Below are 16907 nucleotides of genomic sequence, written 5' to 3'. Positions count from 1 at the left end.
TCTTTTGAGTCAGCATAATCAACCAATGATACATTTGCAAGATTATTTAGGACAGATCCTTTCTTATAATCTGATAAGGCATTTTCATTGCACGGTCACGGGTAAGTTTCAGATTCAGGCTGTGCTTCCCGGATATGTATAATATTGAAACTGTTGATAAGAGCCAGAAGCAAGTCAGACAGGAAAAACACCGCAAGTGACATAACAAAAAATACTTTACACAAAGTAAAATAACCACAAATTCAGATGTGTTTTTACATGTTTATTCACTATCACACTAAGTGCTCCCATTTCAGATTCATGTCACACCTTGCTCTTACACTTTTGTCATTTGGAGTTAACAAAGTAGAAAGAAGACCGTTTATGGTCTACATGGTGTGTGCCAAAACTCTGTCAGCTCCCCCCCCACCAAAAAATAATAATAAACAAAATACATGAAATATAAAGAAAATAATGAGAAAACTGATGTCATGTGCAAGAGCCCCTCCAAAGCCAGAGTGCTAGATGAGGTGGGTGTAGGGGCGCATCAAACCGACAAGGATTCCTATTCTGCCGACGTGAGATACTCAGGCTATTTTCCAGTAAGGAGAGGCTGTCGACTCAGGTTTAGCTGGGTCTTTAGGTGCTTCTACAGTTTGAAATTTGGGGTCTCGGGTATAATTAGGGGCAGCGATACAGCCTGGGGGAAAAATGGATTCTCAATACACATCACTATTTTTGGGATTCATAGCTGAACTTCTGTTATTTAAGGGAGGTGCATTTTTGAAAAACAAAAACAGTAATGTGGGGCAGAGTCTACTTGACAGGGTTTGGGGGAGGGAAGAGAGCAAGTAGAGTGGAGGGGAAACAGTTGGCTGGATTAAAAGATCCCTCCGTTAGAGCTGAAGGCTAGTATAGAGTTTGAGGATGTTTCAGAGGGACACTAGCTGGGTTTAGGAATACCAAGAGAACACTAAGGCTTAGAATTAAACTGAGCAGAGCGCTTCTGCGGAACATCAAGAGGTCCTGTATACATGCTCCCGTCCTCCAACGACACCCCTGTTCCCACAGCCAAGCAACAACTGGATCCCTAACACACATACAAGTATCCTTAAATCCACTTACTGGGGCTATGTACACTCAGGCACAGGCTTAATCAAACCGCAGGCCTAAAAAACAAAACTGATTGATCCAACAGAGCTGACCTGGATAAACCCACCCACCCCTAATCACCACATCAACTCCTCACTTAGACCACCCACCCTGAGTCTCCCTCCTGCAATCCCCAGCCTCATGTGGGTGGGTTCTGTGTGGAGCTCAGCGGATGGTGTATCTGACATAGGGCACTTCCACGTCTTCGTCTGACAGGTCGTTACAGCACAGCTCAAACACCAAGGCTTTCACATGCTTGCCCAGCTTCTTTTTGGACACCTTGGTGACAATCTCCGTCATCCTACAGGACACAGAAGAATACACTTATGACACTGAATAAAAACACTCAATTTGGATTTGTCTCTTGCTAAAGAGGTGCATCTAGAAAATATACTCACGGCAAGTCCAGTCTCTCTTTGAGTTTGGCAGCAGGCATGAAGAAGGAATAGAGCATGGACACTCCTTGAGAAAGCATTGTGATCTCCAACTTGTGCTCATTCTGAGAGAACAGAAACAAATATATTAGGGTTTGGCTGATTGTGCGCCAGAAACCATGTGGTGGTGAAGAGTAGAGCAGTTGAGAACGTACTTTAAAGTAATCCAGGAACTGTCTGAGTGTCATCTCCTCCCCATTGGGCTGCAACCCTGTGACCTCGAAGCGGTCCCACAACGTCCAGTCAATTTCATAGTACTGCAAAAACAATTAAGAATATGGATTGATGCCAATGATGTCACAAACAGCACCCAGTTATTGCTGCTCTTTGCATTAAGAGCAGGGTTTAAGTTACATTTATATTTCTCCTCAGCCCACACCGATACAATCAGCGTGAGAAGGTGAGTTGAACTCACTTACACCCAGGCAGATCTGCCTGGTGTATCAGTATTAGCATGGCTGTATCATCATCGGAGCTCAAAACATTGAATTACTATTATTTAGGCAGCGTTACAGAGCAGACACACAACATCTTGAGTATCACTGGGAAATGTTTTCCCACAGTGGAGACACATAATACATCATATAAACATCCAAGCAGCTCAAACAGTGATACACTTGCAGCTGCCCACCTTGTGTGTGGGAGCAGCGATGGGCTCAGAGAAGGCAAAGAAAGGCAGGGCCAAGTTCATGAAGCCATTCTTGAAAGATTCCAGCTTCTTGTGTCCTTGGACAATCTTGATGAGCTCCAGGCACACCAGACCCACCACTGCGGCCGTGGTAGTGGCGATGGCAGGAATGATCTTGCCAGCTATCAGCTTGCTCTGTATTGGACGGTGAAGAGAACAAGCATGAAGAGTGAGAACAAAAATAATATTTTCAAGGAGTTCAAACTTGCTAAATTACAAATTTACTGACTAATCGTCACTGCCCCCGCACTCATACGGCGGTTACTACTGATAACACCATCCTGACCCCGAGGTTAACACAGTCATCCGTGTTGCAAATGTTTGTACCAGTGCCGGTAAGTGCTAGCAGTCAGCTCAAACGACAATAGAAGTGCTATTGATAACATTCAGCCACTAGATGTCACACTTTCCCTCCCCCGATCGAATGCTTTCACTCCACAACAAGGGGTTGCCAGTTCAGTCAAGGATGCATGTATAAAAGTATCTTTACTTATTAGTACAGATGTGTTGTCTATCGGGGTTTGATAGGATAGGCAGTGATTTATGAAGTAAACTGACTGAATTAAATAAAATAAATGACGGCTCATTACTTGACAAGCTTGATACAGACATACAAACTCGACAGACATGTCAAGCGTGGTCTCCTCAGCCCACACCGATACAATCAGCGTGAGAAGGTGAGTTGAACTCACTTACACTCAGGAAGGTGTATCAGTATTAGCATGGCTGTATCATCATCGGAGCTCAAAACATTGAATTACTATTATTTAGGCAGTGTTTCAGACCAGAGACGCATCTTTCACAATAGTGATACATGGTTTAACAACATGTAACTATATTTGTCACAGATTTCATTTGATCCAAAGTCAATGCCATAAAACGGTGTGCCTTCACCTTGTGTCTGTCTGTGGCGGGAATGTCGTAGTTCTCTGCTCTCGAGTTGGATGATGCTACAATGAAGTCCATGTGGAAGTTGGTGTCATCATCCTGTTAACGCATCCAATCACAAAAAACAGGACTACAGTTAGCACAGGCTGAGGTTGCATTGAGGACTAACAGCCCAATTGAGTTGAGATTACAAAGAAATATAGATATGGGAAGAAAGACTGTACCTTCTCAAAGTCAATGGCGCACAGTTTGAAGTTAGAAGACTCAGGGGAAGGTAGCTGGACCTTCAGCTCCTCCAGTCGGCAGTCATCTATAAAAAAAGATCAGTTGTACATGTTTCACAGCATCCGTTACCCCTGACTTCAATTTGCCTTAACCAACAAGAAATCAACACAAAAAATGTTTTAGCAGAATATTTATGACTAAATGCTTTGTTGTACATACAAATTTGCGCATCTTACCAACAGAGGAATTGCTATTCTGCAGCTCCTGATCAGAGACATGGATTTTAACCCCTGAACGAGGGGTGAATTGTGGCACCTTCACCTCTTGCAAGATCTTTACCACACCTGCACGATCAGTGCTTCCTGGCATGCCGTATGTCTGGGCAAACAGGTTGGCTCCTGCCACTACATAATCCATGTGCAGCTCCTACAAAAGAACTCGGTCATTATTTTGTGATTGGATAGAAAAATTCAGAGCAAATAATGGTCTAGTGGGGAGTACATAAACATAATTGACCCATACTTACATTGCTAGTGCTGAATTCTAAATGGTGAGGACACCTTTTTGGACCAGACCAGAAGGGGGCCCCAGAGCTGGTTAGCTGAAGGACACAATAAATTAATCATCAAATTCAACATTAATATGCAAAACATTAAAATTAAGCTGGGGTCTCAATAAAGCATCTCAATAAGAGTTAAGGCTGGAGGTACACTAGCAGGAGAATATTCAATTCTATGCCGAAAGCCCTTTTCATAAAGTGTTGTACCAGGAATAAATATATAAATACAATCATGTATTTCTCTGTATTGATATGCACCACTAAAGATGACAGTAAAAGGATAACTTTTAAAATGTTTGACCGTTTACTAAATGGGAGACACGGCCATGTCTGGGAGTCTATGAACATGAGGGGGGGGGGGGAAACCAGGCGGCAAGTGTCCCAAATAAACCGGGGTTGTCGTCATGCAGTGAGCTCAATATGTACCTGATCTGGGGGGAAGTTGTGCAGTAGCTGGCGGATGTTGTTGTTGTATTGGCACTGCCAGTGGTTGCGTGCCCAGGCTACACAGTCAGCCCAGCTGTGGGGGCAGTCTGTGACAAGACTCTTGTAAACAGCCTCCAGCACCTCCACAGGCTGAGCTCCAGGGAGTTTCAGAGTACGCTCCATGAATTTAGGATCTCTGTACGGACAATGATCATAAACCTCATAAGCTAGATAAATACAATTGAAAACAGTCACTTTAAGCATGATTTAAGTTTAGGTCAGTTTAAGTGATTTTAAATATGGGATATCTTTTTTTAATCACGGTTTAAATAAAGTGTGTAGTATTACAAAAGCAACAGATTCTTAATATCAAACCGTAGCCCTCTTACAGATTGAGAACAGACAAGCTTCTTTAAAAAAAAAATATATAATGTTTTTACAAGTACTGCAAAGAAGTCTTTTTATCAATCTGAACTTCCATGATGAAAAAAAAGCATGTCATATAAGTAACTACAATTATATCACATAATGACTTTGGTATGACAAGGAAGGCAACTCACGACAAGTACTGCATGGCATTCTCTGGTGGCTGTTTGAATAATCCCTCAAACTCATCGCGGGCCCACTGAACAAAAGACATCGAGGAAAGATCAATCATACACTCAATTCACTAAATCAGAAGACCAGTCTGTGTTGAACTAAAACTAGATTAATCACACCAAAATCACCTTGGTTTATCTTATTTTATAATCCCAAACTCAGTTTTTTTAAATTTATTCACCATATTAGGTCAGGCATCAGAGAAACAGCCAAGATAATCAGCTGTTAAACCAGGACATTTACACATCTAACGTGGGGAATTATGGGTTCATTTTGACTAAACCACAGTTTGTGATTGTTTTAGTAGGGGGAGACTAACCAAGCAAGGTTAGTTTTCAACCTCGAATATAGCGATATTTATGAAATGGTAACATTAATGTTTTTGGAGTGTTGTATTTGACGAGAGCAATAGAGCTGCTGTTTGGTGCGGTTAATCAAAGGATTGTACTCTGACAACATTATGGAAAAGACGTTGTTCACACTGATCTGTATTGGCGTTATATACACTCTTACCAAAAGTTGTTACAGCATGACATTCAATAAAAATCTATACACAATACATAATTTTATGTTCCAAATATTTTGTGTACACCTACTGACCTGCAGTGTGTGTTCAATAGCATTCGGGAAATTCTTGAGGGTACAGATGGGGATGGACTTCTCAGGTGGGTCTTGGCTGGAGCTGTACGACTCTGTGAGGAAGGGGATCACAACCTGGACATTGCCTTTGGTACCCAGAGTACCAGACTCCAGTAAGGGTTTACGGTAGTACACACACCTCCGATCCATGTACATACCTGTCCAATGGGCACAGACAGAGTGTGACGTATAGTTGTAAGGGTCAAGATCATACATTTGTTTTTCTATTAATCAAACAATCAGTTGTTAATATATATTTGAAATATAAATATCTTTGCATCTTACGTGCATCAACGTTGTCCAGTGCATTAGTCACTCCATTAAGGCTTTCAAAGAAGTCATCGTCATAGACCCTCTCTGTGTCGGGGCCCACCCTGTTCTGGTGACCCGTGATCCTGATGGAGGGGTTCATCTGCCTCACTGCCGCAGCTGCTGTGTCACTCTTCATTTTCTGTTAACACATACATATACATGATATCAAGAGTGACAATTACACCGTCTGATGACATGCAATTATCAGCAACCGACGAGAACAGTTGATTTGTAGTCTACATAAAAATAATCTTTACTGTCATGTTGTAGTCCTTTATAATGAAGGTACTATCACAAAGGATATTAAAACAATAGTGGTTGTGGGTTTCTCAAATCATCCTTGAATAAAACAGAGCAATACCATGCATCAATTTTGTTCACATAACAATCAGTAGGTCACTGCATTTAATTTAGCACCCTGTGAAATAACCAATACAACGATGAGCCATTGTTTCCAGTATTTAATGTTGTATCATGACATCATCTATCAATGGCATTTGAAGTGAGTGAACTCAGGAGCTGTTACAATGAACAGGAAATCTATATCCAGCACTGCTTGGAAATATGAAATTCAATCGATAATGGCCAACTAATGTGCACTATATACTCTATATCTACCATAAGACAGGGTTGAGCAAAGATGACACTGACCGTAACGTCGGAGGGTCTGAAGAGGAACTGTCTGTTGAGGTTGGACTTCTCTATGGTATCCATGTCTGTCACAATGACCTCGCCTTCCCCGGCTGCCAGTCCAATCATGGCAAAGTTTTTCAACAGCTCGCAGCCAATGGCCCCAGCTCCAACCTGGAATGATAAAACCCCTCAGTAAATAACACCATGTTGCACTGTATGCGCCATTTCTCAAACATCTATTTTGAGCAAGTCTTAAACTATAAAGACAACGCATGCTTAGGGTACACCAGGTCAAAAATATTTAAATGTGGCTAAGTCCGTGTGTCTGTTAAAGAATAAGTCTTGACATAGGTGTTTGTCAAAAAAACCAAATCAACAGTGTATTACTACATCTTTAAATACTTTGCTTGTGTCGGACCATAAGCCATGACGGCTCGGGCTGGAAAGTCTAAGCGGAAGCCTCCGAAGGGTCGGCAGCTGTGGCACTGCCAGAGAGACTTAATGTCTAGAGTCAACCCTTTCTGCCTTTTTCATCATACAAACACAATACAAAGGATAAAGGAAATAAAAAAAGATCATCTTTTAATTGATTAAAACAAATCTTGTCATTAGTTTTAATGATGCATTATAGATATTACAGTGAACAGATACTCTTATAATTTACATTCGTCCAATATTCATTTTCACTGAACAGAACTTGAACGCATCATGAACAGAACCTACTTATGTTCGCCATAAGTTTTGCGATGCTGCCATCGTTACTAGCTCTCCCTCCGGATTGGTTGTTTACAAGTTATTAAAGATCGGCTACTACAGAAGCATAAATGCTGATGTCATGATTGCATATTTTTACTGAATATTAGGGGCTAACTAATTGGCAGTAAAACTTTATTTCACACCATTACTTGAAAATGTGTCTTTGAGGTACGTCTACACTCTCAAATGCAGGACAACGATAAAAAGGACACTCAGCGCAGACACGTGTGTAGAAACACACAAGGTGTAGAAACACACTGTGTGTTGTAAGATAGTTTAATATCATGAGTCTGTGCTCCCTAGGGCCGTTACCAAGAGGTTAAAGCACTCGTCCAGTCAGTTTTATTTTTGTGGGATCCATTGCCCATGGGATATATAGATTACACCAGACGTATCATTTTAAAGCTTCCTTAGCAACAGGACAACAAAGGAGTTGTGATGGAAAGTTTTCCATTGGCTGACTCACCAGGAAGTAGCGCTGTTTGGCTAGCATATCCTGCAGCTTGGTGCCAAACACGGCAACCTGCCCATCATATCGACAGTTCCTCTGGGAGAAAAAGCGAGAAAGCGAAAACGGATTTAACACCATTGTTTCATCATTTGCACATATCCTTCGGTAGAAGTGTGTGATGTGCTCTGAACACCTACTGGAGCACATTCTTCCTCCGTGAGCTCGACTCCTTCCTCTTCCGCCAGGCACTCCAGGGCATCAAAGTACAGCCACTGCATCATTGGCATAAATTTTCCAGTGCATGCCTAGAAGAAAAATGTGCACACATTTTTTTTTTTACTGAAGCATTTATGACAACAAAAAAAGTAGGGATATCAGTTTCGATTGATTTTGCTTACGATAGCACAACATTATAGTAACTAAGTGATACATTTTTAAGGAAAGAGGCCCTTTCCTTGTACTCTTACACTCCAATGACTAGTGGTGCAACGTCTCATGAAACTCAGTTAAGAGTCTAATCAGATCAGCACAAAAGAAAAATGGGAGGAAATATGAGATAACTAATCATACAGATCCCTTTGTTGTCCGATTATAGCAACTGGTCTCCAAGGCTCAAGCCTTGCCAGTCGCCAAAACCATTTCAACGGCTTTGAAGTCAGTGTAAACCATTACAATTTCTAAATGTTATCCTTTTACTTGGTTAGTCATCTAGTGGGTTTTTTTCTTCATACAAACCAAACTCGTCATTGTAATGGTGTATTAAAAGCTGCTTAAAGGTATGTGTAAAAATAATTGTCATAATTCCCCCTTCATTTATGTTGTGAAAACGTCTTCAAACAATTGGATGTATTAAAGTTTCTCAAAAAAAAAGGGGGAATCGACAATGGTCTATTACACCACAACCATTGACTTAACTGGTATCATTCACCAATTTTACTTAAATTGGTCCTTAATAGTTACGTCAGATGCATGACTTGTTCGTAAACCAGAGATTTGTTCAAACAATGATGAATCCCATTGTCCTGGTAAATTTAAGAACTCTGCCCTTTCATCCTACTTAACATAGGTCCAGGCAAACCCATTAAGAGGGGCCGAGACTGCAGGGCTGTGCGCACGCAGAAAATGAAATGCCTAAATTAAAAAGAGTGTGTCCAAAGAGGCTTGAGCAGTAGACCCTAACATGGTAGTGTTTATATATTATAAAAGAACATAATGCTTAGTAAAATACATGCAATGAAAACATATGATTTTTTTGTAAATGTTTTTAAGAATAACTGTAGAATTGCACCAAAAAAAAAAAAGCAACACTTTTTTGTATTAATCTGAACAAACATGTCATGTGTACTTTCCACTATGTGTACATACTGGTCCTACGATTGATTTTCTTTTTTTAACAGGTTAGTGCAGAACATGTCCAAACACGTCCAATCATAAACACCACAACTCCCCCCATTCCACACTGATAACCAAGTTCCTGAACCTTACATGGCAGTATACTAAAAGAAGCACTGACAACATGATTTAAAAACAAAAACACATAACTACAGCAGATACTGTAGGACTGAAACTCAATTTGCACACAGTGCTCCACTGACCTTCATCACTTCCTGTGCAGCCAGACCGCCAATGAAGGCATTGATAGGGGCCAGGTCACCAGATGCAACAAATGACAGCTTCTTGATAAGAGCGTCATCCAACTGCTCCACTTTAGCTGACCCCGTCTGGGCAGAGTTCACCTCTTTGGCTAATGTCAATAGCTCATCACCATCAGCCTGGAATACACACATTATAAAAACTAACTAATTAATACCAATTGTGTAAATGTTGACATGAAGTTATGCACAATGATATACAAGTAATCCTACAATAGTTTGTTTCTGCATGTAATGAGAGAAGCTAAAGAAAGTTATTTACAAAGACTTGCCCAATAATACGACTCAATGATTCTACCCATTAAAAAAAGCATTGATCAAATAGTTGTTTTATCCACATTAATTCAATCAAATCTCAGAAACGTCTAGCAATTGGTGGTATTTAGAATAAAACAAATATAAAAAGATTTACCCGGTTCCAAGGTGCAGGAAGGTGGTTGTGTTTCTTCTGAAAGGCATGGATAGCCTGGAAGCCCACATGCAGCTGTCCTGGACGCTCAAACTTGGCAAAGTCTGTCAGGAGGAACTCTGGCTCAGCCATGGAGGACGAGATGGATTTCTGCACGTCAAAGGCAAACAAGAAGGTGAGGTTGGATTGGTGACAGCGGCATCAAAATGTTGTGGCACCAGTATTTCAATGAGATTAGAAGTTTTGTTGATCACTTACAAAAGAGATCTTCTTGGGCATCTTGACCTGGGAAACAATTCCTCCTCTTATGTAATCTGTAAATCCAGCAGTCTCACAGATGCTGAATGTGTAGGGACCTAGAAAGAGATGAAATTATGTCAATTTGCAACATTTATAACCACACTAGCCAAAACGTGTCTTTTCCTAAAAAGAAACAGTCTTACCGAGAACTTTAATTTCCACTGGCTGGCAGCCATTGAGCTCTGTCATACCCTGAACCTCTGTAAAGGTGACATAGTCTCCACTCTCAAAGCCATGACGAGCCTCATCAAGACATGTCACAACCCCTTTACTGTCCTGGAGAAACCAAAAGTGAACAACATATGGTTTAAAAAAAATCTCTTGAAGAGTGTTCTCATTCCTAACATCAGCAAGTGATTCGAAAAAAGAAATTGTTTCATGGTCAGACGTAAGGACTAACCTTGGTTATCATGGAAATCATGGCACTCAATGGCTGCTCTCCATTAGTGTCATACACTACCATCTCCTCACCAAAGTCACAAAATAGCTGGCTACAAAACACAAGTGAACATGCAGATTAAACACTGACAAACAGGTATACATTCCATGTGAAAGGTAAAACAACAAGGTGTCAGAATCTTACCCAAACAGACCGCGCGTGTCTGCGACAATCAGCTTGATTCCTTTGCTGTGGGCGAACTCTCCCAGTTGCTGCTGCTCTTCGAGATCGGAGTTAGTCAGCACTACCACCTAGGTCGCAACAAAAGACAATTTAAAACCTTTTTTCCTTTCTGAATGCTGAACTGAGTGGGGCACTAGTTTCTACCTAAATTATACCTGGAACTTGGTCAGATAGTCTTCAGTGAGTGCTTCGGTGCAGGCCGTCACAGAAACGTAGTTGTTGAGTTCAGCCAGACGGTGCTGACTCACCTCGGCTCTGTTCTTCCCCAGGTCCTCCTCCCGAAGGTAAAACTGACCACAAAATATATAAAATGTCAGGGACTAACTGATACAGCCAATCAGGCTAATGTGCCAGATATGGTTAATAAAAGGAGAATAGCCATGTCCACACAAAGACACACACATTGTGAAAACAACCTCTGCCATACTGATGTTTCTAAATAATTTTGAAAGGGTTCCCGATACACAAATACCAAAACGACAAATAATATGCTAAACTCTCTCCATCAGTTGCCCAAAAATTTGTAGTCACTCCACTTGGTCTTAGCAGTTTAAATGGCATTTATGTCACCTCTTAATCTATACAATGATTTATTTAGTATTTTAATATAATATACAAATTGTATACACACATTTTTTTGCCTCGCTTTAAAAAACAAGTGTTTGTTTTGTGGAAGAATAGCCAAATCAGAAAGTAAGATATGGGTTTTAAAAATCTGTGGAGACAGCCTCATATTTGGTTAAAGGCAGCTTTCCTATAAAATATGGATGGCATGTCAAATAAGCGACAAACAAACGACTCAGTTGAGTTTGAAAAAGAAAGGAAATATAAATATTTAGGAACACGCGGTTAAATGAAGACTCTGTAATCACAGATGCAGCTTACATATGCAATCATACACTTCTGTAAGGTCAAAAATCGCTGCTGAGCCTCCTGATTGAACACCATAGCGGTCTATTCACACATGTTTCCGTCTGGTCCTAAATAGATCAGAATTCAGGGTGGCAGACCTAAACAATCTGTCCACTGTAATGATGCCCTACCTAAAACAGGCTTTAGCTCTTTTATGATTATGACCCAGAGAGAGGCCACCCACTGATAAATCTGGGTCAGCCCATGGTTGGAAAGGGTGGGGGTGGCTGCAGTAGTCTTTTTTGGATGGCCACACTACACAACAACTGACTCATAACAGATAGCCACCCTGTACTTTGGAATCGGGCTCAAAGACAATAGCACACCAGATGTATCTCCAATCAGGAGAAAATGGCTTAGTGAACCACTGTCTTCCTGACTGAATAAAAGAAAAACAGGACAATTGCAAAACTGGAATATCTGTGCATGCCTCCACACACCTGAGAAGAGAGGTCCCTCCATTCTGCAACTCCTTGGTCATGCACAGTGACACTTTTAACTCCTCCCAGGATGACGTTTTTGGCAATCTCTACGCCAAGACCTCTCATGCCAGAGATTAGGACATTGCAGTTCTGCATTCGCTTCATCGCTTCATGGCCCAAAACATAACTACAGAAAGAGAGAACGTACCATAAGAACAACCATGACATTTAACAACCAGCCCGAAAATAAATTATCAAAATGTGTCAGTTTTCCTTTATTAGGACAAACATTTTACTGGAGATAAGACTTACAGTTGTCTGGAGTACAGGGCTTCATCAATCTCAGCATCATTGCCATTCTTAGCCATGCCCTGAGGAAAACAAAGAGGGGTTGCAGTCAGTTTATGCAACACGTTTTTACCAAAATGGTATAGTGTATGCTTTAGGGCTTACGTTGGCAGGTGTGTGGGACAGATCAGTTCTGACAGAGTTAGAGGAGGAGCAGTGGGATCCCGTCTTCGTCTCTGTTCCTGACAAGCGACGCTTCTTGGACAGCGGCGAGCTGGACATCTGTGCATCAACACACCCTGTTAAGACCGTCCTATCAGGCACAACAAGCTGCCCCATATTTCCACTAAAAAGTCCCCCTTTAATTTAAAACATTCTTTAACAATATGAACACTTAAATTGTTAAATAAATCCAGCAAACCGGGGCAACAGAGTGTCCACGTGTTTGTATCATGGAGGTTTTCAAAAGAAAATAACTTCAAATTAATTTACAAATAAGTGAAGAACACATGACTCAATGCTACATTTCCATTATTAAGAGTATCCTAGCTAAATGCTCCCCAATCCCCTTAATGTTGAAGAGGATTTCTAGTCCAGGGAGCAGCTGGGCTGGCTACAGGCCAAACACAAATCTGCCAGAAAACGAACAGACCCTGGGAACAGCAATGAATAGCAGCATTATCACTGCTCATGCCCAGAGACAGGCTTGGCTGTTCACTGCCATTGTTCATTATACCGGTAGGTAAGGACCGCAAACATCGTTTCAACTAAAAGAGCTGAATCATTAAAACTTCACTGCGGTAAAGTGAGCAACACCTCATGGCGGCCTGCAGGTGTGGACACAACTGTAGAAAGCCGATGGAACCATCCTCGCCTTGTAAACATAACAGGTCGTTAGTCAATATAATCTGTTCAAAAATAGCATCACGGTAACGTTACATTGTAAATAACAAAAATAATCCGGCCAAATCGGGAAGTGAAACTGGCCACAGTCTCTCGCGAACATGATCACCTACAATTTCCGCATCCATTGCACCAACAGTTTCGTCCCAAAGTCTACTTCGTTTCAAAACGCTCCGACGGCTGATCCTCGGAGGGGGTTCGGACAAGTCTCCCCCATTTTACCGTCACAATCAACTAGAATAAAATGAAGTCCCATTTTACTGGAACGACAACGGTCGCAGTTAATCAAAAACGAAAACGAAGGTACCGGGAAAGATACAGCAACGCATCGAGGTGTTCAAATAAAATGTCCACCATTTAACGCTTAAGATAAGGCAATGATTACATAAAATATCAGTTAACGAAACACAGAGGAAACAGATTAAGAACGATAGGTTGCGTGCCACGATTCAGTTAACGTGAAGTGGACAGAGTCTGGACATCAATAACGTAAGCAAAAAAAACACCACCCTGCCAGTCTGTCCATTGGCGTTACCAGCTCGGCCTAGGCCTGCGTTTCCCCCAGTGCGGAACACAACTATACAAGCTAGCCAATCTCAACCCGCTCGCAAACGACAGCAAGGGGTTGATTTCGACAGTCAGCTAGCAAAGCGCCTTTATTTATACGGTTTAATATTGCACAGCCCAAACAAAATCCACCGTCAAACTTGATCGCCTAATGTAAAAAAAATTGCGAATGAAAGACAAATGTTAGCCATTACACTCGTGCTCCTGTGATTCCTCTTTCCTTACCAATAATCCTTCTCGGTTCCTACCCAATGCGAACCCGCTCCTCTGCCGCAGTATCTAGATGTCAGTAATATCGATGAATGTAAATTCGACGATTGGTACAAAGAAAAGAAACGCGATGCGGTATTAGGCTGGTCTGCGCTATAATGTCGAGTCACTATGTCGCTGTGCCGAGTCTCTATGTAATTGCGTTGCTGGCTTTGCGACTGCAGACGGGAACAAAACCAAAATGGCAGCTGGAGAGAAAGGGGCGGGGGAGCTGTGACGCATGGGCTGAAATATTCAACAGGAAAGGGTGGCTGCGAGCACGCTGCTCAGCCAGAAGCTCAGCTCATTGGCTGCTAAACATAAGCCAACGCACTTTCAACCCGCCCTTGCAACCAGAAGATGCATGCCATGTATATTACTGTACAATGAACTGCAGGACCACAAGAAATACAGTGTAGGAAACATCGTGCAATTATTCTAAAAACGCACAGAGCACGTCTGACGTGAGTGCAAAGATCCTAACACGGACCGTTTGACATTTTCAATGTACATATCCATCGGTGCTGGATGAAATCTCGTTGTGGAACCAGACTGCAACACAAAACTTAAGACTTGACACAATGCATCACCCCCGGACTAACATCTTAGGGTTTAACCAAGTTGGACATAGTCTCACTGCAGTGCCAATTAGTGCATTGTGTTTTTCAAGATATTTTACTATTCCTGGGTCCAGCTAAACACATCACTAGTCAAGTCTGATGGTGCCCCAATGATAACATATAGGTACAACACTAAGTAGGCTACTTGCTAGCTCGAGTGATGCTGAGCGTCTAGGCCCTCAGTCACATTAAGGTTAGGGGTGAGCATTCCTTGCAGAGGAGGAGTATTGGGGGAGGGGGTGCCTGGCAAATGACAAAGGCCCAGGGAAAGAGTGGGCCGCATATTCTCGGGTACACATGTCGAGGGGATCCCCATTATCATCCCTTTGCTGCGAAATGGGAAGGAAAAAAAAAACACCATTTACCACCAGTCTATCGGACCGACACGTATTGATATTATTAATGTTACGATAACGGTTTCTCAACTTCCCAAGCCAATGGGAGACACTGGCCAATATAACGTGACTGTAACGTTATCACCGATAGTAGTCCTCTTGAAACGTTCACCAAAACACATCCATCGAGGTGAACCGTGGTCAGTAGCTTCTCTCAAACGTTGCGTGATGCAAGTTGAGCCAGTGTCTCCCTTTGAACACCACGTCCATCCAAGTTAATGTTTGTAGCCAACTAGCTTCCCAGCTAACCTTATCCCGTGAACGGTACTCGTAATAGAGCATAATGCATTAACAGCGTTCTCGGACACGTGAAACAAAATACATAGAGTCAACGATTATGTGCCAGTGGCTTCTTAGCGATGGTTAGCCGAGGCGCGCGGCTGAAAAGGTGCAGCTAGCCAACAGCAACTAACGTTACCGACTACCGATAACGCCGATCAAACGACTGCGTAGTTGTTAGCTTGTGTGCAGCTAGCTCTCGAGCTATCTAGCCACCCAACGACTTTTTCCTACTTGTGCCGCTGTTAGCTAACTAGCTAGTGTTAGCCAACTAGCTGAGGCTAACTCCACCAAGACGAGCGCTTACACAAGTGTGCAGAACTTACCACATCCGATATTACTCGGCCTGATCTGTAGTATTAAAATCGTCTCGTATTTAAGCAAGAAACCTAAAAAAAAAAAGACAATTCAACACCGCTGCTGATAGCAAACTGAAAAGTGTTTCGGGGTGGCGGGCTCTGTGTGAGTTTTTCCGCTGGACGGCTGCCTGACCGGCTGTTCCAGAACCGTTTCCCCTCACTCTATTTCAGTTGAAAGCAAAGCAAAGCAGCAACATGTGCACGTTACAGTCACAACCACCATTCTTGACCAGAGGGTTCACCGAAAAGTGATTCTAATTGATTTATCGGAAGCACATTTTAGTCTTCTTTTTTAATGTTCAACCGCAACACACAGAAGGTAAAGTGTGTTGAATTATTAACTACTAAATAGTTTGATCGCATGTTAATTGTGAACAAATATTGTTCTCACCCCCGTGCTTTTAGGAGTATAGACTAATCCGAAATTCACGCAGGGCCAGATGGGACTTGTAGTCATGGCGTGATAATTGAATTCCTCTGTGTGAAATCATTGGATAACGGTTCTTTCAGCGCCAGCACATACAACACGTATGTTGTATTTACCCTTACATTATGCAGTCTATAGAGAAACGCGTTTTAACGTGTTATTATCTTAGGTCCAACGGCTTTTAAACAATAAAACACAATCCAGCTTTTTTATTTGTTCTACTTTTATTGAAAGACTTGCAAACAAAGCACAGTTTACAGAGGGACAGAATGGTGGAAGTCTAGACTTGTCCAGGAGAAAAGCACATAACTTGGTATTACATAGAACCAAAAGCAGAACGAATTGCAGAAATATATTTTTTTTACATGATAAAAAGGAGCAAAGATAGACAGTAGGCCTACCAGTCCAAGTGACAGTACGCCTACCAAATGAATATGTCAACAAAACTGGATAAAAATGGGCAACACTTGGAGAACTTTGAAAATGTTTGTATGTGTGTTTGTGTTATTGCAAAGCCTTTACACAATAACTTGTGTCTTAAAATCTTCCTCAACAGGTGTGGAGCAGCTCACAAGACTTTGAGTGACAGTTCAAGTTTAAATACAGTATACAGTTAAACAAATCCCTATCTCCAGCAGCCAATGGTAAGGCTTAATTTATTCAGTTCCACAAATGTCTGTACAACTATGTGTCTGCAAGCTTACGATTTTGCAGCCTTACTATAGAATGAATAGCTACATTAAAAAAAGGAACAATAAAAT

The 16907-nt window shown here is 41.7% G+C and overlaps 1 protein-coding gene and 2 non-coding genes across 4 annotated transcripts; all 3 read right to left on the bottom strand.

The window, feature by feature from the left end:
* Positions 1 to 774: 774 nt before the first annotated feature.
* On the bottom strand, positions 775 to 15900 carry uba1 (ubiquitin-like modifier activating enzyme 1). Of its 2 annotated transcripts, none has more exons than XM_034537071.1 (26): positions 15687 to 15900; positions 12513 to 12629; positions 12372 to 12430; positions 12078 to 12246; positions 10881 to 11015; positions 10687 to 10793; positions 10504 to 10594; positions 10247 to 10379; positions 10062 to 10159; positions 9807 to 9953; positions 9338 to 9514; positions 7940 to 8047; positions 7758 to 7838; positions 6554 to 6706; positions 5876 to 6041; positions 5552 to 5748; positions 4912 to 4976; positions 4352 to 4547; positions 3893 to 3967; positions 3603 to 3792; positions 3366 to 3451; positions 3148 to 3240; positions 2197 to 2388; positions 1721 to 1822; positions 1530 to 1630; positions 775 to 1432 (listed from the first exon to the last, which is right to left on the bottom strand). In XM_034537071.1, exons 2-26 carry the CDS (start codon positions 12627 to 12629, stop codon positions 1297 to 1299), a joined length of 3174 nt encoding a protein of 1057 aa, XP_034392962.1. In that variant the 5' UTR covers positions 15687 to 15900; the 3' UTR covers positions 775 to 1296. The 2 variants fall into 2 exon arrangements, with proteins under 2 accessions (XP_034392962.1, XP_034392961.1); XM_034537070.1 differs by lacking the exon at positions 15687 to 15900 and adding an exon at positions 14043 to 14284.
* On the bottom strand, positions 1929 to 2040 carry LOC117734225. The gene has a single exon (XR_004609796.1). It is a non-coding gene; the product is annotated as a small nucleolar RNA U6-53/MBII-28 (small nucleolar RNA).
* Positions 2894 to 2996, bottom strand: LOC117734226. Its single transcript, XR_004609797.1, has one exon. It is a non-coding gene; the product is annotated as a small nucleolar RNA U6-53/MBII-28 (small nucleolar RNA).
* Positions 15901 to 16907: the final 1007 nt, after the last annotated feature.

The sequence above is a fragment of the Cyclopterus lumpus genome, chromosome 7, assembly GCF_009769545.1.
Source record: "Cyclopterus lumpus isolate fCycLum1 chromosome 7, fCycLum1.pri, whole genome shotgun sequence".
Lineage (NCBI taxonomy): Eukaryota > Metazoa > Chordata > Actinopteri > Perciformes > Cyclopteridae > Cyclopterus > Cyclopterus lumpus.
The sequence above is the reverse complement of the archived record's forward strand: the minus strand, read 5'-3'. Positions and strand labels throughout refer to the sequence as shown.